The sequence below is a fragment of the Mustela putorius genome, unplaced genomic scaffold (genome assembly GCF_011764305.1).
Source record: "Mustela putorius furo isolate JIRA1106 unplaced genomic scaffold, ASM1176430v1.1 tig00001419_pilon_pilon_pilon, whole genome shotgun sequence".
Taxonomy (NCBI): domain Eukaryota; kingdom Metazoa; phylum Chordata; class Mammalia; order Carnivora; family Mustelidae; genus Mustela; species Mustela putorius.
This window is the reverse complement of record NW_025421736.1, coordinates 280,181-302,086: the sequence shown is the minus strand read 5'-3', so window position 1 is coordinate 302,086 and position 21,906 is coordinate 280,181. Positions and strand designations below refer to the sequence as shown.

The 21,906-nt window shown below is 59.9% G+C and overlaps 3 protein-coding genes across 6 annotated transcripts; 2 read left to right on the top strand and 1 right to left on the bottom strand.

The window, feature by feature from the left end:
* The first annotated feature begins 830 nt into the window (after positions 1-830).
* On the top strand, positions 831-5,652 carry ADM2 (adrenomedullin 2). Its single transcript, XM_004775356.3, has 3 exons — positions 831-1,029; positions 1,157-1,277; positions 1,989-5,652. Exons 2-3 carry the CDS (start codon positions 1,168-1,170, stop codon positions 2,305-2,307), a joined length of 429 nt encoding a protein of 142 aa, XP_004775413.1. The 5' UTR covers positions 831-1,029; positions 1,157-1,167; the 3' UTR covers positions 2,308-5,652.
* Positions 5,653-5,786: 134 nt separating this feature from the next.
* Positions 5,787-8,510, top strand: MIOX (myo-inositol oxygenase). Of its 4 annotated transcripts, none has more exons than XM_013047302.1 (11): positions 5,787-5,832; positions 6,024-6,090; positions 6,598-6,678; positions 6,899-6,979; positions 7,100-7,262; positions 7,399-7,466; positions 7,573-7,682; positions 7,756-7,823; positions 7,921-7,970; positions 8,080-8,192; positions 8,288-8,510. In XM_013047302.1, exons 2-11 carry the CDS (start codon positions 6,076-6,078, stop codon positions 8,394-8,396), a joined length of 858 nt encoding a protein of 285 aa, XP_012902756.1. In that variant the 5' UTR covers positions 5,787-5,832; positions 6,024-6,075; the 3' UTR covers positions 8,397-8,510. The 4 variants fall into 4 exon arrangements, with proteins under 4 accessions (XP_012902756.1, XP_044943484.1, XP_004775411.1 ...); XM_045087549.1 differs by having other exon boundaries at positions 6,595-6,678; positions 7,651-7,682; XM_004775354.2 differs by having other exon boundaries at positions 6,595-6,678.
* An 8,776-nt stretch (positions 8,511-17,286) lies between these two features.
* On the bottom strand, positions 17,287-21,786 carry LMF2 (lipase maturation factor 2). Its single transcript, XM_045087547.1, has 14 exons — positions 21,659-21,786; positions 20,921-21,174; positions 20,757-20,785; positions 20,405-20,622; positions 20,152-20,330; positions 19,636-19,777; positions 19,363-19,497; positions 19,186-19,291; positions 19,016-19,112; positions 18,765-18,947; positions 18,519-18,687; positions 18,275-18,386; positions 18,105-18,201; positions 17,287-18,021 (listed from the first exon to the last, which is right to left on the bottom strand). Exons 1-14 carry the CDS (start codon positions 21,750-21,752, stop codon positions 17,716-17,718), a joined length of 2,121 nt encoding a protein of 706 aa, XP_044943482.1. The 5' UTR covers positions 21,753-21,786; the 3' UTR covers positions 17,287-17,715.
* Between the last annotated feature and the right edge of the window lie 120 nt (positions 21,787-21,906).

Here is a 21,906-nt window from a genome sequence, read left to right as displayed (position 1 = left end):
AATTAAGAAGTTACAGAACAGGGGCACCTGAGTAGCTCAGTGGGTGAAGCCTCTGCCTTTGGCTCAGGTCATGATCTCAGGGTCCTGGAATCAAGCCCCGTGTCAGGCTCTCTGCTCAGCGGGGAGCCTGCTTTCCTTCCTCTCTCTGCCTACTTGTGATCTCTGTCAAATAAATAAATAAAATCTTAAAAAAAAAAAAAGTTACAGAACACCTGCATATAGGAGGAGGGCCTGGAGGTCTCTCTCTTTACATACGTATGTTTTTACTCACAAACACTGTGTAACACACACACACCAGCACCGGCCCCCGCATAATACACTAGTGTGCAGAAGAGAAAGGGTGACGATGCAGGGGTCTCACTTTTTACTTATTTAAATTTCATACAAAACCCATTTACTACTTCAGTAATAGGGAAATAGGGTGGGGATTTCTCAGAACACAGCTGTGGGGGGTCTGGAGAGAAGGTCTCCAAATCACCTCGGTGCAGAACTGCCCAGCTGGAGTGCTGTTGTCCACTCCCGTGATTCTAGCCAGATCCCCAGGCCGCCAGGCAGGGCAGACGTCTGGGGATGGGACCCAGCCTGGGGGACAGCAACCCCCCCCCACACACACACCCACTCCTTCCATGGGCAAGATCCCCAGGGTCCCAGACAGTCCTCTCCACCAGACAGCGCCAGAAGGGGGGGGGGGCTGGCCAGTCGAAGCACTTCCCAGCGGAATGGGGCTTCTGTCAGTCTACCCCCTCGTCTGCACCCTCCATGCTGCCCAACGGGCTGGGCAGGAGTAGGGAGCTGGAGGGCGGGGCTTCCTGCCCAGCTGGGGCATCCGGCTCCGCCTCCTCCTGGAAAAACTATTTAGTTCGGGAGGTGCTGAGGCCCGGTCCCAGGCAGGCCCCAGACCAGCCCACCAACCGCAGACCACACACTGACTGGGGAGGTTCCCCACCTGCCAGGTGCTCCCTGACCAGCCAACACCAAACCCACCGGCTGCTTCTCTCCTGATACCTATCGGCCACTGACCGGACACAGGTAGGAGCTTGCCAGTCCCCACGCCTGTGCGCCTGATCACCAGGGCTTCCCAGCGGGGCTGGGGAAAGGGGTGGCGGAGGTGAGGGCCGTAGGTCCCCTACACCTGCCTGGCTCACACTCCCTCCAGCCCCGCCCGCCATGGCCCGGCTCCTGACTGTTGCCTTCGGTTGCATCAGCCTCCTCTACCTGCTGTTCCCAGGCACCCTGCCCCGCAGCCCAGGCAGGACCCAGCGGCCTGCCCTGCCCAGGTGAGTGGGGTTCGCACCAGCCCAAACCGCAGCCCACAGGGAAGGAAACAAGAATGCCCCGGCATGGACCCTCGATCACCCTCCCCAGAACCCCCTCCTCCCACTCCATTGGGGAAACCCCTCACCTGCTGCTAGGGCTTACCTCCCAAATCAAGGGCCAGAAAATAAGCCTTCAGCAAATCCTGAGCAGGGCAAGAGGCCCCTCTGTGTCCCTCCCTTCTAGGGTAAGGGCGCTCCCTGACCCTGTTGGTAGAGCAACCCTCTCAAGGAGAGGTTGGCTAAGAGAGGGGAGGCTGGAGGGATCCCCAGGACTGCCCAGCTTTCCCCAACCCCCGAGAGGAGGACTGGGAAGGCGGGAGGCCATGCGGGTCATGAACACAGTGGCCCATAGAGGCCAGCATGCCCTTTGCCCAGGGAGGCATGTGCCCTGAACAGGTGAATGACCTTGTGACCCGGGCTGCCGAGGTGGCTGGGAGACAGGACCCAAGCCCAGAGCTCCCGAGGGACCGTGGTCTTCCCCTGGCCGGTCTCCAGGCTGTGTGTGTGCGTGGAGGGGTGCTGCGGGCTTCCCCTGGCCGCGCTCCAGGCTCCTGGGGAAACTGGGCTTCCCCTGCCAATGACCCCAGGCCTGCGTGGAGGGGAGAGCGGGTGGGTGTGGGGGTCTCAGAAAAGTTGGGCCGCCAGGTTTACTTCCTCCATCCCCCTCTGCAGGGCGCCCCCAGCCAGGACCCCTTCCAGTGGCGTGAAGCTTCGTCACCCCACACCTTGGCGTGTGGTCTGGAGGCTACAGCAGGCCTTGCATCCGGAGAGGAGCGCCAGCCAAGCCCCCGCTCTGGGGCGGCCTCTCCGGGGCAGCCCCCCCGGGCACCTGGGCCCCCGCAGGTCCCGAGCCCAGCTCCTGCGGGTAGGCTGTGTGCTGGGCACCTGCCAAGTGCAGAACCTCAGCCACCGCCTATGGCAGCTGGTTGGGTCAGCCGGCCCACGGGACTCAGCCCCTATGGACCCCAGTAGCCCCCATAGCTATGGCTGAGGTGGAGAGGGCCATCCCCACGCCTGGCCCCGCCAGGATGCTGTACCTCCGTCCCAGAGCTGCGCCTGGGCCCCCAGCCCCCACCCAGCCCCCACCCAGCCCCTGGACCTCCTGCACACCCCAGTCACCGGAAGGGTGCACAGGCCCCAAGGCAACTCCCACCCTACCCCACCAGGTTCTGCAGCGAGCACCCTTAAACAGCTTTGGATGCGGAACCCCCGCACATGTGTGGACCCAAGTGGATCTGGGGGCAGAGTCTGTACCTCTAAAGAGGGTTTCAGAGGGGCAGGGTCTGCCCAAGGATGTGGAGCAGAAGCCAGGGTGTCCCCCACCCCTGCCGCAACCTGACATCATCAGACTCAACCCTGACTTTGGGCACGCACACTTTGGCTGTCCCAGGTCCCCAGCCCTTCCACTCCCTGTGCCCTTGAGACAGGGAGGGCAGGCAGCGGGGAGGAGGACCCCACTGTGGCCCCGACCCCAGGGCCAGGGTAAAGGGAGGTCAGGCCCTGCTGGGAACTGTGCCGCTCCAGTTGCCGACTCTGGGGCCTGGGCTCGAGGTGAAAATGGAGACCCTTCCCTGGATCTCTAGCCCAGTAGCTGGGGACCCTGGGAGAAGGCATTGAGTTTTTGGAGGTCCACTGGGCCGTTCCAGGGCAGGGCAGCACCCATCCCTCAGGGCAGGGTGGGGCTGGGGGGATGCTCTCCCCACCCAAAAAGGTCCACGAAGTCGGAACCATCACCACCTCAGCTGGGGGTAGGATGGCCAAACACGGGTGCGGGGCACGCAGGCAGCAGAGTCTCCCTGACCCCACCCTGCCGAGCCTGGGGACCCACTGCGGGCAGGCACGGGGACAAGGGGAGGCTGGAGCAAGCTTCTCAAGAATTTCGGGAGGCAGCCCTTTAAAGGTTGGAGCCTGGGTGGCTCAGTGGGTTAAGCCTCTGCCTTCAGCTCAGATCATGATCTCCGGGTCTTGGGATCGAGTCCCGCATCGGGCTCTCTGCTCGGTAGGGAGCCTGCTTCCTCCTCTCTCTCTCTCTCTCTGCCTGCCTCTCTGTCTACTTGTGATCTCTGTCTGCCAAATAAATAAATAAAATCTTTAAAGGTTTGAGCAAGATCGCTGGCGCATTTGGCGTATATTCACCCCAGGTTGGGCCTTTAGGTTTGGTTTGTGATTCCTGAGCCTTTCTTTGTTAGTTCTGTTTCCGTATCACTGATATCCATCTCCCCACCCCCCCCCCGCCCCGCTCCCGTCAGGCAGGCATCACCCAGGGTTCATTTACAGTATTTTTAATTTATTTGAGAGAGAGAGAGACCGCACAGAGGGAAAGTGAGAGGGAGAAGCAGGTGCCTAGTCAAGTATGGAGCCGGACATGAGACTCGACACGGGGCTCAGTCCCAGGATGCGGAGATCATGACCTGAGCAGAAGGCAGATGCTTAACCACCAGGGCTAACCCCGGGGGCGTCCTGGAGAAGGGTGGGTTCTAGTACTCCGCACAGCAAACACTCTCACCGCACCTCATCTACCAACATCTGTCAGTCACCCTGAGAGACAGCACCAGCACCCTCCCGCCTCTCGAAGCAGAAGCCACAGCCAGAGGTCACGGGTGCTCAGGGTTGCCGGCAGGCCTGCTCCTCAGAGACCCTGGACCCCCTGAGGGTGGGCGGCTCCTGGAAATGCCCATCTGGGCTCCCACCTGGCACTCACTCTCCTGGCTTGGGAGTCGCCTGGCTAGAAAAGGCGTCATCGTCCTTCCATTAGGCAGCAAGGGGACAGTTCAGGCCGGCTCCGGCCCTGCAGGGAGGCTGGGAAGCAGAGCACAGCAGGCAGGAAAGGCTGCCTGGAGGAAGCATCAAGGGTCCCGCGGGAAGGAGCTGAGAGAGCCCAGGCCCTGAGTCCACAGGAGCTGCGGGTGTGGCCGGGGACCCACCCCCAAAAAGCCGCTGAGAGAGGCTGGAACCAGCGTGAGTGAGTGAGGGCAGGAGAGGCCAGCGGGCCGGGCTTCAGAGCCACGGGAGGGTGTCAGCAGGGAGAGCCTGGCAAGGGGGATTGGGGAGAAACGAAGAGGAGGGGTCTGGGAGGGTCGAACAGGTCAGGGTGCCACGTGGCCCAGACCCCCTCCCCCACCCGCCAAGGCAGCCGGTCCTTGTCCTCCACGTACGCTGCTCTTTCTGCCAGGGCCACCCCCACACTGGTCAGAGTGACAAGACCAAGGTCCCATGCCATGTGCCTTGCCACTCCACACTGTGGAGTGGATTTTCCTCAAAGCTGGGTGGACGGCGGACCTCCAGGCATCACTGCACCGTGGCATGTGGCCTCCCAGTGGCCCCTGAGCTCCAGGCCATGCTGGGGCCTCCTACCGGATGCCTCACTCGGGCTTTCAGCGGCAGCACCCCCCAGCTCCCCCAGAGCCCCCACCAGCCACGTCTTCCTCAGACAAACGCTGTTCGTTCGCTCCTTTCTCTGTGGGTGAGGGCTCCGTTCACCTCCCTGGAGCACCCCCCATGCCATCAGCATTGTTTGCCGAGCACGAAGAAACGACAAACTACCCCCTCCCACCGGACGTCACAGCGGGAGGAGGCAGAGGGAGAAGAACCTCAAAGGAAAACGAAGCCAATGACCCAGACCGCGTCGCGCGCTGGGGGTGCTGGACAGGCTGCATGGCGCCATCTTCACGGGGGCCCAGCACTGCCCCCAGTTTATTCTCTCCCCCGGGAGCAGCCTCCACTCCCACAGCCTTCTTGCCTCAGTGATGCTGAGTAGGGGCTCTGGCCCACACCCCCGCGGGTGGAGGCTGACACTTAGAGTGTCCCCCACTGACTATCCTTGGACACCCCCCGTCTTTTTTGAGAGCGCGGCCTTGCCAATTGGCGACAAGGACTTGTTTTGCTGCGTGTCTGCCTCCTCCCTGGACACAGTCAGCTCCCAGGCAGGCGTGTGTCCTCAGTTAGGTTCCCACTGTGTCTGCAGTACCCAGCCCCGGTTCACACACGGTAAATGCCGGCTGGATTCACCTCTGCCCCGACTCCAGACCAAGCTGCCCACCTCAAAAGCCAAAGAGCCCACCCTCGACAAACCCGCCCCGGGGATCCACCAGGCCTCATCCAGTATTAGGCAAGGATCCCCCCACCCACCCTCGAGATCCATCACCTGGCTGGTCTTTTAGCAGGATTCCCGGGAGACAGCTTAGCGAGAATTCCCCCCAGCCTCGAGATCCGCCCTTAGCAACTTTCCATCCACTGACCCCGCTCTGATTACCGGCAGCAAAGCCCCCCACCGTCTTTGTTGGATTCTCTCTCCCTTACTGCAATGGTGGTGAATAAACTCTTTCGCTCCTGTTCAGCAAGTCTCAGAAAGACTCTTCCAGCACTTCCCAGAATCCCCAGGGCCTGAGGCTGATGGGTGGGGTCCGGGGTCTGCAGGACCAGTTGGGAGGGGCTGACGGTGGCCAGGGTGGGGTTTAAAACCTCTGCAGGGAGTGCTGGAGGCTGGCCGCCACGCAGGGCTACCTGTCCAGAGCAGGTTAGTGGTTCAGGGAGGCCGAAGTCGGGGAGAGGGGGCTGGGGCTGGGGTTAGGGCACCGGGAGCTGCTCCCGTGCTGACACATTAACTTCTGAGGCCAGGAGGATGGTGGATGGTCACTCATTACCGAGGGCCAAGGCCAAGGGGCTGGGTCGTGTCCGGTCACTTATGTAAGCTGTGGGCATATATAGGGGCACACGGCCCGGGGGACTCTCACCCACCTGCCAGCTCTGCTCCCTCGAGATGAAGGCGGCTGTGGTGAGTACTCCAGACCCAGCACGGTGTGGCCCCATGGCCTGCTCACCCCGGCTGGTCGTCCCTCCTGGGAAGGAGCACAGCCTCCCACCCTCTCTCAGCTGGTTCCCACCAGTCTGCTGGTCCCGGTCAAAGGGCTCCCTCTTTCCTGTCTTCCTCCTGCTGTTTGGGCTTAGCTGGGGCAAGGGTCAGCAGCCCCACCCCTGGGCTCTCTGCAGACCCAGGTCCCGAGAAGGAGATGCTGGTCGCTGTGCTGTGCACTCGCACGGCATCCCGGGCGCTCCTCCTCACCCTAGAAGCAGGCCTCTGGCTGATGCCCATTTTGCAGAGAAGGACACCCATGGCAAGGTCGCCTCCGATGGCGGGTGTGCTCGGGAGGGGCTGTGCCCTGCTGGCCACCGGTGTCCCTGCTGGTCCAGCTCTTAGGCTCTGGTGTCCCCGTGGGGATGGTCTCACTTCCTCATAGAGCTGGCATGATGGTGAAATGGGCGTAATCCCCCACCCAAGCAGGGCCCAGACCCTTCCCTGGTCTACCGGCCTGATGTGGACCCAGAGGTGGCCAAAGACAAGGGCAGCTTCCGGAACTACAGGGTAAGGGCCACCCCCCCGGCCCTGGCTCCACCCCACCCCACCCCAGGCCCGTCTTTCTGGGGGGTGGGCAGCCCTGCCACTTTGCACCGCTCAGGGTCCTCTCTTGGATGCTCTCATTCACATCTTTGGGGCCAAGTTTGGGAGACAGGAGCAGTGGCCCCCAGAGGTGTGAAGGGCAGGGACTGACTGGCGATTCTGCGGGCTGACCTCTGGCTTGCAGTCTGGCCCGCTCCTGGACCGTGTCTTTGCCACGTATAAGCTCATGCACGCTCAGCAGACCGTGGACTTCGTCAGGAAGAAGGTACTTGGCAGCTTCCTCGCCTGCCAGTCCCTCCTCCCCAGGCCGAGTGGACGGATGGAGAGGGCCGGGCCCTGACCCAACCAATCTCGTGGCTGTGCTGACCTCCCCTTCCTGGCCCAGCACGCCCAGTTTGGGGCCTTCTCCTACAAGAAAATGACTGTCTTGGAAGCTGTGGACATGCTGGACGGGCTGGTGGATGAGTCGGACCCAGACGTGGACTTCCCCAACTCCTTCCATGCCTTCCAGACCGCTGAGGGCATCCGGAAAGCCCACCCCGACAAGGGTGCGCCTCCCTCCCGTGGTGGGCTGCAGATGGGTTTCGGCGTTTCCTGGCCTCACCCCTGCGCCCAAGCCGCCTCCTCTTCCTCTGACCTGGTCTCACCATCCGCACTAGCCTGCTTTGCCCCTCTCCCTCCCAGACTGGTTCCACCTCGTGGGGCTGCTGCATGACTTGGGGAAGGTCCTGGTTCTGGCAGGGGAGCCCCAGGTAAGGGCAGGGGTGGAGGGGTGCCGCTGGGACAGCCGGGACTCAGGGCTCTGGAAACCTGCCAGGTGGGCCGGCCAGACACATGCAGGTGGCCCCCTGTCCACAGTGGGCGGTGGTTGGAGACACCTTCCCAGTCGGCTGCCGTCCCCAGGCCTCTGTGGTTTTCTGCGATTCCACCTTCCAGGACAACCCGGACCTCCAGGATCCCCGATACAGGTGCTCCTCCCCGGCCGCCGGCCCCTCTCCTCACCTTGCTCCCACACGCCTCACCCTCTGTCTGTCCCTGCAGCACGGAGCTCGGCATGTACCAGCCCCACTGCGGCCTGGAGAACGTCCTCATGTCCTGGGGCCATGACGGTGAGGCCCCAGGGGGTGGGCAGTGAGGCCGGTGGGGCCCCGGAGGGCGGGGAAGCACAGCTCTGGGAGCCCAGGCATGACACTGTGTCTCCGGCAGAGTACATGTACCAGATGATGAAGTTCAACAAATTCTCTCTTCCTCAAGAGGTAGGTGGAGGGGAGGGTCCGTCTGGCCGGCCTGCCCTCCCCACCCCCCTCTGCCCCCCCCCCGCCCCTCCTCCTGGAGCTCGCTGGGCGTGGCTTCTTTCTGCCCTAGGCCTTTTACATCATCCGGTTCCACTCCTTCTACCCCTGGCACACTGGCGGCGACTACCGGCAGCTGTGCAGTGAGCGGGACCTGGCCATGCTTCCCTGGGTGCAGGAGTTTAAGTACGGCCATCCCTGTGGGGGGCCAAAGGGGGGCATGAGGGGACTGGAGGGGCTGGGGGCTTCCTCATGAGGCACTGTCCTTTCCCTGCTTGCAGCAAATTTGACCTCTACACCAAGAGCCCAGAACTGCCGGATGTGAACACGCTGCGGCCCTACTACCAGGGCCTCATTGACAAGTACTGCCCTGGGGTGCTGAGCTGGTGACCAGCCTGGCCGGGGGCCTGGGAGGGCGGCCACTGTTGGGGGCTCTGCTGCTCACCCAGGTCAACGCCCCTGCCCTGAAACTCTGCCCAGGGCCAATAAAGACCCTGAAGCTGCCTGGGGTCTGAGCTTCACTGACGTGAGCGCCTGTCGTGGCAACAGCACGCTGTGTGTGGGGGTGCAAGTCATGGGCCCTTGGACATGGGTATCCCGTCTCGCCTGCCACCACAGGCCTGTTGCTTGCCATTCCAGCTCCGGCCTCAGAAGCTGGGGCCGCCCTGTCCGTGCTTACATTCTCAAAATAGTCACCTAATGCTCTGGGCTCCGTGTCCCTAAAAAAGCAAAACGATGCAAAACATTCGGTAGCCGGCAAAACAGATTACAGAAAACCTCGTATAACAAGTGTGCGGGTTCGGTGCAGAGCCGAAGGGCCATCCCTGTGAGCCCCGAGGTGCCACCTGCACCTGGAGTTGGTCAACGACCTTCCTATGAGTGTCACACACACCTCCCACCCCCCTGCCCAGGGCAGGTCCCCCAGTGCTATAGGTGGGTGCTGGCTTCGTACCTTTCAGCAGCTTATTTCTGGGAAGAAAGTGGCGCATTGGTCTCGGGGAGTTTCCCTCTATTGGTGCTGTGCTGGTCACACCCCCGTGGCGCTCCTGTTTCCTGGGTATTCCCCCGCCAACGTGAGCGCGTATGGAGGCCTCATCAGATACAGAGCTGGCTTGTCGGGGCGAGTGCTCCAGAGGCCGTCACGTAGTCTGTACCAGGCGGTAGAGGCTGTGTTGTTGGAACCCACATCGTTCACACTAGAACCCGAGAAAGCAGAGCAGTGACGTTCCCCCCAACCCCGGCCATCCTCCTCACTCTTCCGAGAGACCCTGGCAGGAGAGAAAAGTGCTGTTTGGTTAGTTCCTCCAGGAAAGGCAACTGAAGTCCTCGCTCTTACTCTTAACTTACCCGTTTGCAAGCCTTGGCTCCTAGCACCCGAGGAAGGTGATCTGTTTGCCTCTTTTGGGTTAATAATGCGTAGATTTCAGGGACACCTGGGGGGCTCAGTGGGTTAAGCGTCTGCCTTTGGCTCAGGTCATGGTCCGGGGTCCTGGGTTTGAGTCCCGAATCCTGCTCCTTGCTGGGCGGGAGGCCTGCTCTCCCCGCTGGCTGCCGCTGTCCCTGCTTGTGCTCTCCTCGCCCTCTCTCTGTCAAATAAATAAGTAAGATCTTTACAAAAAGGGAAGGATGTGTAGACGCCAGCAAATCTGTGTCTCGGCGCCTTGGAGGACTGACCTCCCTGGTGCTGAGACTTTCCTTGGCCAGGGTTGGAGTGGGACTTGCAGATGGCTCCAAGGTCCTCGTGACGTGACAACGGTCTCTGGTGGACATCCTGCTGTCTGGTGTGACAAGACACCCAGACTGTTCATTCTTTGTGTTTTTGTAACAAATTTCCACACCTTTGGTGGCTTAAAAAATGGGCTCTCCTGAGTTCTGGAAGCAGAAGTCAGATCAGGGTGTGGTGCTGGGCGGGGCTGTGACCCTTCCACAGGCATCTTCAGCTTCAGGAGGCTGCCTGTGTCCCCTGGCTTGTGACTGCATGTCCCCACTCTGTCTTCACACGGCTTCTCCGACTGCCCATCCCCCCCCGCCTCTCTCCCATAAGGACCCTCGTGATGGGCCCATCCAGGTAAGCCAGGATGCTCTCCCCATCTCTGGATCTTTAGAACCACATCTGCAAGATGCTTTTTCTAAATAAGGGCATATCCACAAAGGCAGGGGTTTGTTCCCAAGCCCCTTGGGATCCTCCCCCACCATGGAGGGTGTGCTGAGGCCTTTCTGCCTTCTTCAGGGAGACCTGAAACTAGTCTCCACACTCAGAGGGCAGGGAGCCATGGAAGAGAGGCCACCCAGAGGGGTAAGTGGCAGGTTTCACAAGCAAGAGAACGGATACACGAGGCCTGTCTGGGTGGCCACAGGACAAGTAGATCTTTGCATTTGCCTGCTAGAATCTTAAAAGTTTAGGGGCACCTGGATGGCTCAGTCAGTAGAACACGTGACCCTTGATCTTAGGGCTGTGAGTTTGGGCCCCACATGGGGTGTAGAGCCCATTTAAACAAGGATAGAGTCTTGGGGCTCCTGGGTGGCTCAGTAGGTGAACTGTTTTCTCCCTCTTCCACTCCCTCTGCTTGTGTTCCCTCTCTCGCTGTCTCTCGCTCGCTCGCTCTCTGGCAAATAAATAAATAAATAAATACATCTAAAAAACCCAAGAAAACAAACAAGGATAGAGTTTTAAAATTGTGGACAGAGGCCTTCATGGGGTTCAGTCGCGCACCACGCAGGGGGCTCATCACTGTCCCGAGGCCGTGTTCTTGGAGCAGTGTCCGGCAGCTGGGAAGGCAGGTGTGCGGAGAAGGGGGAGGGGTGAGCTCGCGGGTCCACTAGCGGAGGCGGGTTCTCTGTGGCCTTCCCTGACCAGGGCTATTTTCCGGCTAACCCTGGAGGCTTCCCCAGACCTGCAATCTGCTGTTTCTCCAAGGAGTCCTGGCCTCTCAGTAGGAAATGGTGTTTCCTATCCGTGTGTTGGGGGCTAAAGATGCAATCCGGAAGGCTCACCTCCACTCCAGCCCCTGGCGTGTCCATTGGAGGTGGCATTGCCGGCTGCCCTCTCTGCTCTGCTCCTGCCGAGGGTGGGCATGAGGACAGGAGGGGCGCAAATGTGTCAGCAGCCTGCCCCAGGCTACTGGCTCACTCGTACTTCCCTCTGGAAGACACAGCCTGCCCCAGGCAGCATCCCCACCTGTGGGCGGCCTCCTCCGCACTCCCTCCCAGCCTGTGAGCTCAGGGAGGGTGGGTGCAGAGTGCTGCAGGGTGCCCCCTGGAGATGCCCCAGAGGGCTGGGGGGCATGAGAGGGCCAGGAGGAAGAGTCCTGGGTGATGGGCCATTGAGGGTGTGCTGAGGCCTTTCGGCCTTCTCCGGGGAGGCTGGGCTGGGGAAGGGCGGCCTCAGAGGGCTACTTCTCTGGGTCTGGAGCTACTATCCGGATCCCTTCTCTGGGGAGCCTCCCCACTGAGCAGAGCAGGAGAGGCCATCTTTGCTCCTATCCCAGGGATTCCAGATCCTCTTTCTGCTCCTTGCAGACCCTAGCCAGGCCACCTCTGGAAGCCCCAGGATGGGGGGTAGGGCAGTGGGGGCCTAGGCCCCGTATTTCTGTCTACGCAGAGGACTGTCAGGCCTCACTGGGCTCCAGGGCATTGGGGAGCTTGGAGCCTACAGACAGGGTAGTGCTTGGTTCTCCTCCAGCCTGCTGGCATTCCTGCCCCAGAACCCTCTGCCTCCTGCGGGAGGCCCTCCTCCTGTCCTTGTAGCCTGGGTGTGCCTATTCCCGAAGTGTGGGGCTCAGCCTTCCAGCACCTTCCAATCCATCCTCGTTCCTTTCTTTTTTCTTTCTTTCCTTCCTTCTTAATTTTTTAAAAAAAGATTTTATCTATTTATTTGACACAGAGAGACACAGCGAGAGAGAGAGAACACAAGCAGGGAGAGTGGGAGATGGAGAAACAGCCTTCCTGCCAAGCAGGGACCTCAATGCAGAGCTCGATGCCACGCCCCTGACCCTGGGATCAGGACCAGAGCCCAAGGCAGATGGTTAAGCCAGGGCCCCTCGGTGAAACTGCTGGGGCCTGTTCTGGTGACTCTGGGGAAGGCTGCTTCGTGGAATGTGGCTCTTAAGGAAACAACACTTTTCCCCAGAGACACAGCGACTCTTCCTGGGACTGGACGCGGCTAAGCACAAGGCTGCGCTGCTGGCTGAAGAGGCCAGCGAGGTGGGAGTGGAGCCGGCCTCCACCGGCCGGGGGCGGGAGCGGGGGTGGGGGGGGGCTGCCGGGGCAGGACTGAGAGGCCCACGGAATGCTCCAGGTGACCGGGCGGCCTGAACGGCAGGCGAGTGGCCAGTGCCAGTGGAAGACAGCAGCGCCCTCTCTCGACAGATGCAGAGTGGCTCAGATGAACCCAACTTGGGTTTTTCTCCTCTCTCTCCCTCCAACTTTCTTTCCTGGTGGCTGACTTCATAGTTTAAGCACGTGAATTGCAGAATTTCGAGACGGAATTGTACTCAGTTCCAGGGAAGGTTAGGTGTCAAGCTGGAACCCGGAGGTGATGTGGGGCCAGGACCAGACCAGATTTGGGGTCCTCTGCACCTTGGTGTGAACTAGGGTTTTTGTGTGGAGTTTGTGTGGAGTCTAAATCAGGACGGATTCATCGGGGTCCTGAGGACCCCAGGGGGTTAGTTGTCCTGCCAGTTTTCCCACGGGTGGGGGATCTGCCCTCTCCTGAGTCCCCGCGGGAGGCGGGCGGCCCCTCCTTCACCTCTCCCTGCAGAGGCCAGAGGAGGAGGAACGCGCTGAGATGCTGGGAGCTGTTGGGCCTGTGTTCTGACCTGAACGCCCTGGACTCCAAACGTGAAGCTGGGAGTAGCCCTCAGACAGAACTGTGTCCAGGCACCGTGTGCCCTCACCAGGCCGGGCCCTGCCAAGGTTTCGGCCATGGTCAGTTTTAGTTTATTCGTGGTATAGGGACATTGAAGAGAATTGTTGGCTCACTGTGATTGTATGTTCACGCACTGTGTTTGTTTGTTTTTTTTTAAGATTTTATTTATTTATTTGACAGATCACAAGCAAGCAGAGAGGCAGCAGAGAGAGAGGGGGAAGCAGGCTCCCTGCCGAGCCGAGAGCCCGATCACGCACTGTGGTTTTTTTTGAAAGGCTGTGTTAGGTCAGACAATCGAATGGTTAATAAATAACTTAAATTTGTAAAGCAGTTAAAATATTTTAGTCACTTAAAATTTATAAATGGAGCCTTCCAGAGTTGCTGCCACAAACCGCTAACCCTAAACACCAGCACACCGGCCGGCTCAGAGAGAAGGCAGAGAGTTACAGACTGGGTTTTGTTAAGGTGAGAACACCACCAACGCAATCGACAGAACCAACGCAATCCCATTCCAATCCCAATGGTATTTTTTTCATAAATAGAAAAGTTCATTCTAAAATTAATGTGGAATCTCAAAGGACCCTGAATAGCCAAAACAGTCTTGAGATAGAAGAATCAAGCTGGAGGACTTGCATTTCCCAATTTCAAAAGTTACTACAAAGCTACCGTTGCAGTCCCATCATAAAGACAGATATATAGGGGCACCTGGGTGGCTCAGTGGGTTAAAGCCTCTGCCTTCGGCTCAAGTCATGATCCCAGGGTCCTGGGATCAAGCCCCGCATCGGGCTCTCTGCTCAGCATGGAGCCTGCTTCCTCCTCTCTCTCTCTGCTTGCCTCTCTGCCTACTTGTGATCTTCCTCTCTGTCAAATAAATAAATAAAATCTTAAAAAAAAAAAAGACATACATAGACCAACGGAATAGATCAGAGATCCCAGAAATAAGCCCTCGCCTATATGGTCAGCTGATTTTTGACAAGGTTGCTAAGACCAGGGGCGCCTGGGTGGCTCAGTTGTTAAGCATCTGCCTTCGGCTCAGGTCATGATCCCAGGGTCCTGGGATCGAGTCCCACATCGGACTCCCTGATCAGTGTCAGCCTGCTTCTCCCTCTCCCACTCTCCCTGCTTGTGTTTCCTCTCTCTCTGTCAAATAAATAAAATCTTAAAAACAAACAAACAAACAAACAAACCCAACATCGTTTATTAAAAAAGTTTGCTAAGACCACTCACTGGGGGAAGCACTGTCTTTTCAACCAACGATGCTGAGAAAACTCGATGTTTCCATGCGGAAGAATGAAGTTGGACCCTACCTCACACCATGTGCAAAACTAACTTAAAGTGGGCCAAAGACCGAAATGTAAGAGCTGAAACGATAAAATTCTTAGAAGAAATGCAGGGGGAGTCTTCATGACCTTGGATTTGGCAACGATTTCTTGGATATGATGCCAAAAGTAAGAGAATTAAAGAAAAAATAGGTAAACTGGATTTCACAAAAATTAAAGACTTTGGGGATGAAAGGGCACTACAGAGAGAGTGGACAGGCAATCTGGAGATGGGGAAACGTCAGGCAAACGCGAAATCAAAGCCACTGCAAGATGCCGTTGCATGTCCCCTGGGACGATGACTACCCAAGGAATAAATACACCGATAAATGAGCAAACAGGGAAGGAGCCAGCGCTAGCCAGGGTGTGGATAACATCTGAGCGCTGGCACACACCGGGAGGGGTGTGAGTGGCCCTGCTGCTCTGGCAGACGGTTTGCACCTCCTCGGAGAAGTCAGCACCGCCGCAGACCCTGCCTGGCCACTCCCTCGTGCGGGCCCCAGCTAACTGAAAGCGGTAACTCAGGCAGATACCTGTACATCAGTGTCCATTTACATGGTCCACAATAGCCAAAAAAAGGTGGAAACAACCCAAATATGCATCGATGGATAAAAGAATAATCAAAATGTGGTAGAAACATGCTATGGAATGACGTTCAGCCGTAAAAATGAACCGAGGCTCTGAGTGGGTCTCGAAAACGGGATGCTGAGTGAGAGGAGCTGGACCCAGAGGGCTGCCATCCAAGTGTCCCAAGCTGGAAAGTGGAGGGAGGGCTGCAGTATGCCAGCTATGGGGGCAAGGATCCTGGAGGGGAGGACGGAGGGTTAAGATGGACTAGAGTGATGAATGCACAACTCTGAATCCACTGACAGCCTCTGAATTATGCATTTGAAATGTTTTTTTTTTTTTAAGATGCTATTTATTTATTTGACACAGAGAGAGAGAGAGCGAGCGCACAAGCAGAGAGAAGCAGGAGGCAGGAGTGGGAGAGGGAGAAGCAGGCCTCCTGCTGAGCAGAGAGCCCGATGCGGGGCTCGATCCCAGGACCCTGAGACCATGACCTGAGCTGAAGGCAGAGGCTTAACAGACTGAGCCACCCAGGCACCCCTGAATTACACATTTAAAAAAATATTTACTTGAGAAAGAGAGGGCATGACAGTGTGGGGGGCACAGAGTGGGCGGAGAGGAAGGGACAGGCTCCACTAAGCCCAGAGTCTAATGGTGGGCTTGATCCCAGGACCCTGAGACCATGACCTGAGCCAAAATTAACTCGGATGCTCAGGGTGCCTAGGTGGCTCAGTTGGTTAATACTTTTTGACTCTTGATTTCAGTTCAGATCACGATCTCAGGGTCCTGGGATTGAGCCCCATGTCGGGCTTTGTGCTCAGCAGGGAGTCTGCTTTCCCTCTGCCTCTCCCCCTGCACTTACACGTGTGTTCTCTCTCTCTCTCAAATAAATAAAATCTTAAAAAATAAGTTGCAGGAAACAAGAAAAAACCCAAAGAAATTCACAACCTGAATTTAAAAGCCTAAAGAAAGAACCAAAGAGCTAGCCTTGAAATAATACACAGGATGTCATTCTACAATGGAAAATTCAAAAATCAATGAGAAACAGGTTCATTATTCAACAAACAGTACTGACAATTTTGGCTGCATGGGAAAAAAACTGTTCTTGGGTTCCACATTATGACCAATCCATTTCACCTAGATTAAAAAGGAAAATGTAAACAAGAAAACCTTACGAATCTAGAGAAAATTATAGACGAAATAGCCATTCACTTGCATATAGCATAAAAATAATAGAATCACAAGATCCAGAAGCTTCCAATACAGTATAAAGGCAGTCCCCGAAGCAGACCCACAGCGGTGTGCTTGAGAGAGTGAAGTGGGGAACGAGGACTCGCTTTGCCTTGTTCTTATTTTGCTGTTTTTCAAAAAATATTCTCTGCAGTGAACTGATCTTTGACATTCCTAAAAGAATATGTTTTGATATGTGAAACAAAAACCTAAAGGAAAAGAACACAATTTTGAATGTTAAACACACAACTTTTTTTTGTTTCAGATTTTATGTATTTATTTGACGGGGAGAGAGAGAGAGAGTGCAAGTAGGCAGAGAGGCAGGCAGAGGGAGAGAGAGAAGCAGGCTCTCCGCTAAGCAGGGAGCCTGATGCGGGGCTCGACCCCAGGACCCTGGAATCATGACCCGAGCGGAAGGCAGCTGCTTAACCAACTGAGTCACCCAGGCGCCCCAACCCACAACGTTCTTAAACCAGAAGTCAACTCACAGCTGGCCGGGTGCGCATGTAGGAGCCCCCAGGAAGGCGCCCGGAAGCTTTGGCCGCGGGTCTGTGTGAGCCGCATGTGGCTGTGTGCAGAGAATGAGCTCAGAGCTGTTTCAGTTGGTCAAGGTGGGGGGTGGAGCCGAGTGCACAGGGGGTCGACTGGGGGTCCGTGGGGTCAGAGCATGAGAGGTGAGTGCTGAGGACAGTCGGGGCAGGGGAGGTGGGTGTACAAGTTCCCAGAGGGCAGGGACCTCCCGAGTGACCACTGAACCCCAACAGAAACCGAGGCAGTGCCCTCAATGCCTGCTGCCGCAGGTCCTCTTCCTGGATGGTCAGACAGGTTCTCCCTCCTTCCCGCCTCCCCACCCACACCCTAGAGTACACTCGGCCAGTGGCTGGAACAGGGTGCCCGCCCTGCCCAAGAAGCCTAGGGCCTGACCCTTTAGCCATTTCGAGACAAGGAAGCAGGGCGAGCAAAGAAGGAAGCAGCCAGTTTCTGGTGGGTTCTCAGGTGCTGGGAGCGTTCTAGGCCCCACATGCCACCACGGGCCGCCTCACTGACTTGGTGTGTGGTGCTGACAGGTCGGTCAGGCTGTGCCTGACCATGCCCCTGCGTCTATTTTATAGGGGACCGTAGAAAGGAGAGAACAAAGGCATCCTAGAGGCCATGTCAGCCTAGAGGCCAGGAGGAGGGGGGGGAATGGGGCCCCAGCAGGGCCTGCATGACCCTAATGTGCCTCTCGCCTGCCAGAGGCAGGGAAGGGCCACGGTTCTCAGGTCTGTGAAGTGGCAAGGAGACGTCACACACGAGGTCGGGCACAGAGGCACGTTTATTGGATCCCGGATCTCAGGATCTTCCCTCCTCCTGCCTCGCTTCCTCAGCGGGTCTGCCTCACCCACTCTTGTGCAGGGGTGAGTCAGGGGCATCAGACTTGGCTCCTTGAAGAGGGGAAAGGTTTTCCCACAGCCCTGGTTACAACGTCCCGGGGAAGACCCTGAGCCGGGTCATATGCCTGCCTTGTAGGTCAAGGCTGGGGGTAGGCTGGGGTTGGCGTGTGTCTTGGGGTGAGTGGGCCCTCCAAGCTGCAGGGCGGCCAAAACCTGCCTGAGAAGACAGCAACCCATCCTGCGCCTGTCACGGCGGTTGGCTAAGGCACACTGGCTGGACTGTGTCCTGCCACAGAAGGCCAGAGATGTGTGGGTACCCTGACCCTCTCTGGACATGGGGCTGCAGAATGCAGCTACTTTTTCCTCCTGGGAATCTGGGAGCTGCCGCTGCTGCAGTTCTCAGGGGCTGGGACGGCCTGTCTGCCGGCAGCTCCGGACGCCTTCCTGGCGGCTGGCCTGTGCTTCTCCTCCTTGGCCAGAGGGGAGGAGGGGGGGGAATGGGGCCCCAGCAGGGCCTGCATGACCCTAATGGCCCCCACCGCGGCGAGGAGCCCCCAGAGCAGGGTGGAAGCCTCCAGCGGAGAGAGCTGTTTCCGTATCCAGCGGAGGGCCTGGGCCAGCGTGTTACCGGAGCCGCGGGCTCGGGGTGGGCTCTTGTCCTGTGGGCGCAGGATTGAGGAACGTCTGCGGGCACCATGCCTGTGGAGGGTCACACACCACCCCCTCCCTCGTGCCTTCCCACCTGGAGGCCAAACTGTCGGAGCAGCATGTCCAGCGTCGGGTCCCCCAACGACACTGGCGGGAAGAATTCTTCTACCCACTGGCGTCGCCACCACTGGCTGCAACAGGGCAGTGTGCTCAGGGGGGCCCTGAGCCCAGAGCCCAGCACCCCACGCAGCACTCTGGCTTTACCTCTGCTCCCCAGGTTGTGAGAACCAGTACTTGTAGCGCTGGGCCCGCACGTAGGTGGGCGGCTGCTTGTGGAAGGGGTACTTAGCCACGTCATTCTGGATGAGACGGACCACTGCAAGGGAGCAGGACTCAGCACGGCCAGAGGACCACAGCCCCAGCCTCCCTTTCCCACACACCCTGCGCCTCCTAGACCCTCCCACTTTCCCAGGAGCCCCCCACCCCGCAACTCCCCACCAGGCCTCACCAGGGTCCTTGCCCTGCAGCAGGCGCAGGACCAGGCTCGTGAACCAGGGGCTGTGAGTGTGTGGGCCCAGGGCTGCGAACCACATCTGCCAATCGAGGCGGGGCTGGTGGGGTACCACGACGGGGGGCGGCCGACTCACATTCCCGGGCTTGTACATGAACTCGATCTCCTGCCCGGCAGAGCGTGTGAGCACTAGCTGCTGGACCGGAGACCCCCTCCTCCACCCCTGCCCGTGGGGACGCTTACCATCCAGTGGTGCCCATCATAGCTGCCCTCCAGTACCACTTCAGGCCGCCCGCCGAGACCGGTCATCCGGCGGAAGAGGCCGTAGGAGTTTGCCAGCTGCAGGTGCTCCACGGCCCCAAACAGCCGGTGCGCCCCGCTCCAGAGATGCCCATGGCTCGAGGGCTCGATGTAGGAGTATGGTACCTGCAGCAGGGGGCAGAAGCTCAGTGCTGCCCCTCCAGCCCCCTCCCTCCTCCCCAAGGGCTACCCACCAGGCTGATCACAAACAAGGCCACCGTGGCAGTGCCAAAGACGAGCAGCTGGGCCGCAGTGCAGAACTTCCTCAGCCACCCTCGCACCTGGGTCCACCTGGGGGGCAGGGGACCCAAGTGCCGTCAGGCCTGACCTGCACAGCTCTACCCCACCCCACCGGACCACGTACCTCCAGAGGGCCGTCAGCAGTTCCCAGGTGAGGGAGGCCGCCCCCAGCCACATGGTGGGCAGGGTCACCATCTTCAGCCACTGGGAAAATTGGTGGAAGGTAAAGGCTGCAGAAAAAGAAAGGGACGTGAGGAGGAACCGTCCAGCCTTTGTCCTCCGGCCCCCGGCTGGCACTCACTGGTTCTGGAGCGGACAACATGCTGCTCCCAGTCAACTTCCAGGCCAAAGTAGTGTACGGTGCCGTAGGCCAGCAGCCCGTAGACGGTCAATTCCAACAGCAGAGATAGCACAGCCAGCAGCGCCCTGGGCCAGGCTGCCGAGCGAGAGAGTCATGGGTCGGCTGGGGAGGGACCAGAGCAGGGCTCACTTGGGGGGTGTTGGAGGGAAGCAAACTTGCTGCTGGGCCGTCGGGCTGACAACGCCTGGCGATCGGGGACAAGCTCACACTCACATGTGGGTCTCTTTTGGCAGTGGCTGTCGCCAGACTCGGCAGTCAGATGCCCGTCATCCAGAAGAGCGGTGGTGAGCACCAGGGTGAGCAGATTGAAGAAGTTGTAGTTGCCAGTGACGATAATCAGGACTTGCAACAAAACCTGGGAGAAGGTCTGCACTGAGGGCTCCAGGGCCTACCCCTCCCCGGCCCTTCCGAGCCCTCTTTCAAGGCCCTCCGCAACCCATGCCTGGGTTTCTCCAGCAGGCGCCCCCTCCCCTGCTCATCACCCCCAGCCTGTTATGCTCCCACTCCAACTGGCCTCTGCCCCCTGCTCATACCTTCCACGGCTCCCCATCACCTGGAGAAAAACCCAAGCTCAGCACGCCTCCTGCAGCCCTTCCCCACCTGCCTCCACTAACTCGTGCTTCTGCTCATGAGGCCTTCTGGATCACCCCGCTCCAGTGGGACGACGACCCACTGGCAGTGCTGCGAAATGCCATGTCCTGGCTTCCTGATGGCGGAGGCCCCACCAACCTGGGAGTAGAAAGCAGCCAAGCGCAGGCGGCGCACAGGGGCGAAAAAGAGAGGGGGCACCGCGATCTCGATGAGGAACGTGGCCACCACGGACAGTCTGTGCAGCCAGACGGGCAGGTGGTGGGCGAACCAGGAGGCAGGGGTGGGCAGGCACTGTGTTTCGTAGTGGTAGGTGAGGGCTGCGGGTGTAAGTGGGTGGTCAGGGTGAGGCAGCCCCCCCCACGCTACCCCACACTCAGGATGGGACCCTCACCAGTTAGCCCCCACCACGCGGGGCAACGGCTGGTCAGCTTGACCACACCCGAGGCAAACATGAGGCGAAACAGCAGCCAGCGCACGAGCCAGAAGGGGAGGCCTTCGTGGGGTGAGGTCCCTGCGAGCCCCCCCTGGGGGGCCTGCTTATGGTGGGGGGGCTGCCTCAGGGGGGCCACCAGCACCGCCAGGAAGCCAGTCTCCAGCAGCAGGGAATCCCTGTGGGGAGAAGGAAGAGCACAAAGGGCCCCTCCCCATCAAGGCCGCTCCCCTTGGAGGGTCCTCCCTGGAGAGGCAAACATATTCCGCCGCTGCCCCCACCTCCTGCAGCCCCTCACCCGGAAGTCACTCACCACTGGAAGTAAAGAAACACCTGGCCCACCTGCAGGGAGAAGGGGGTGTGTCTGCGGAGGCAGGCCAGGCAGAGGCAGGGGGAGGCGCAGGGTGGACAGGACCGGACTGAATTGGTGACCAGGGTCCCAGCGGTGGATGGGGGCGGCAGGCAGCCCCCACTTGCCTGGCAGGCAGACAGGTAGGCCGCCCAGAGCAGCAGGTAGACGAAGACGTTTCGCAGCCGGCGCAGCAGCAGGGCGCCCAGGGCCAGCAGGGTGCCCAGCAGGGTCAGCAGCTCCAGACCCTGCGACGTGTCCAGCCCCAGCTGCGGAGCCTCCCACAGCAGCGTCGGCGTCTCCCACAGCTGCTGCCAGCGCCCCTTGCCCTGTGGTCTCAGCGTCCTCCGCGCAGGCAGGATGCCCTCGGCACCATACAGGCCTGTGGGAGGGCACGTCAGGGCCGGGACACTGCCCTCCGAGGCCGGACTCCGCGCCCTCCAGGCAGGGCCTGCAGACCCCCCTCCTGAGGTCTCGACTGCGGGACCTGCAGACTCTGGCCACCCCGGCGCGAACCCGCGGATCCCCGGCCCCTTCCGAACCAGACTCCGCAGGCCTGGTCCTCCCGCCCGGCGGGGCCGAGGTCGCCCCTCGTCCCGCTCCCGGTCTTTCCCCCGCGCGCCCTGCCTGGTCTGGGCCCGCCCCGGCCCCCGGGTCTGAGCCCGGAGCCGACGCGAAGCGCGCCGCAGCACGCCCCGGCTTCCCGCCAAGCTCCCGCCGCCCGCAGGCCGCGAACGGAGGCCGCCCCGGGGGCTCCGAGGCCTGGTCCTCACTCCGCCCGCGCCCGCGCTCTCGGCGAAGCGTCGGCGGGCGCGGGCGCGCACAGAGGGCGCGGGCGAGGGGCCGTCCCCGCGGCGCGCCCTCACCCGGGATCTGCAAGTAGAGGGACGCGAAGGCCAACGCGAAGACGACGGCCACGCCCTGGAGGAAGAGCTGCCTCGGGAGCCGCGAGCCCGCCATGTCCGCTACGCCGCAGCCGCCGTCGGCGCCGGGCCCCGCCCCGCCCCGCCCGCCCGCCCGCCGCGCCGACAAGCCCCGCCCCGCCCCGCCCGCCGCGCCGACAAGCCCCGCCCCGCCCCGCCCGCCGCGCCGACAAGCCCCGCCCCGCCCCGCC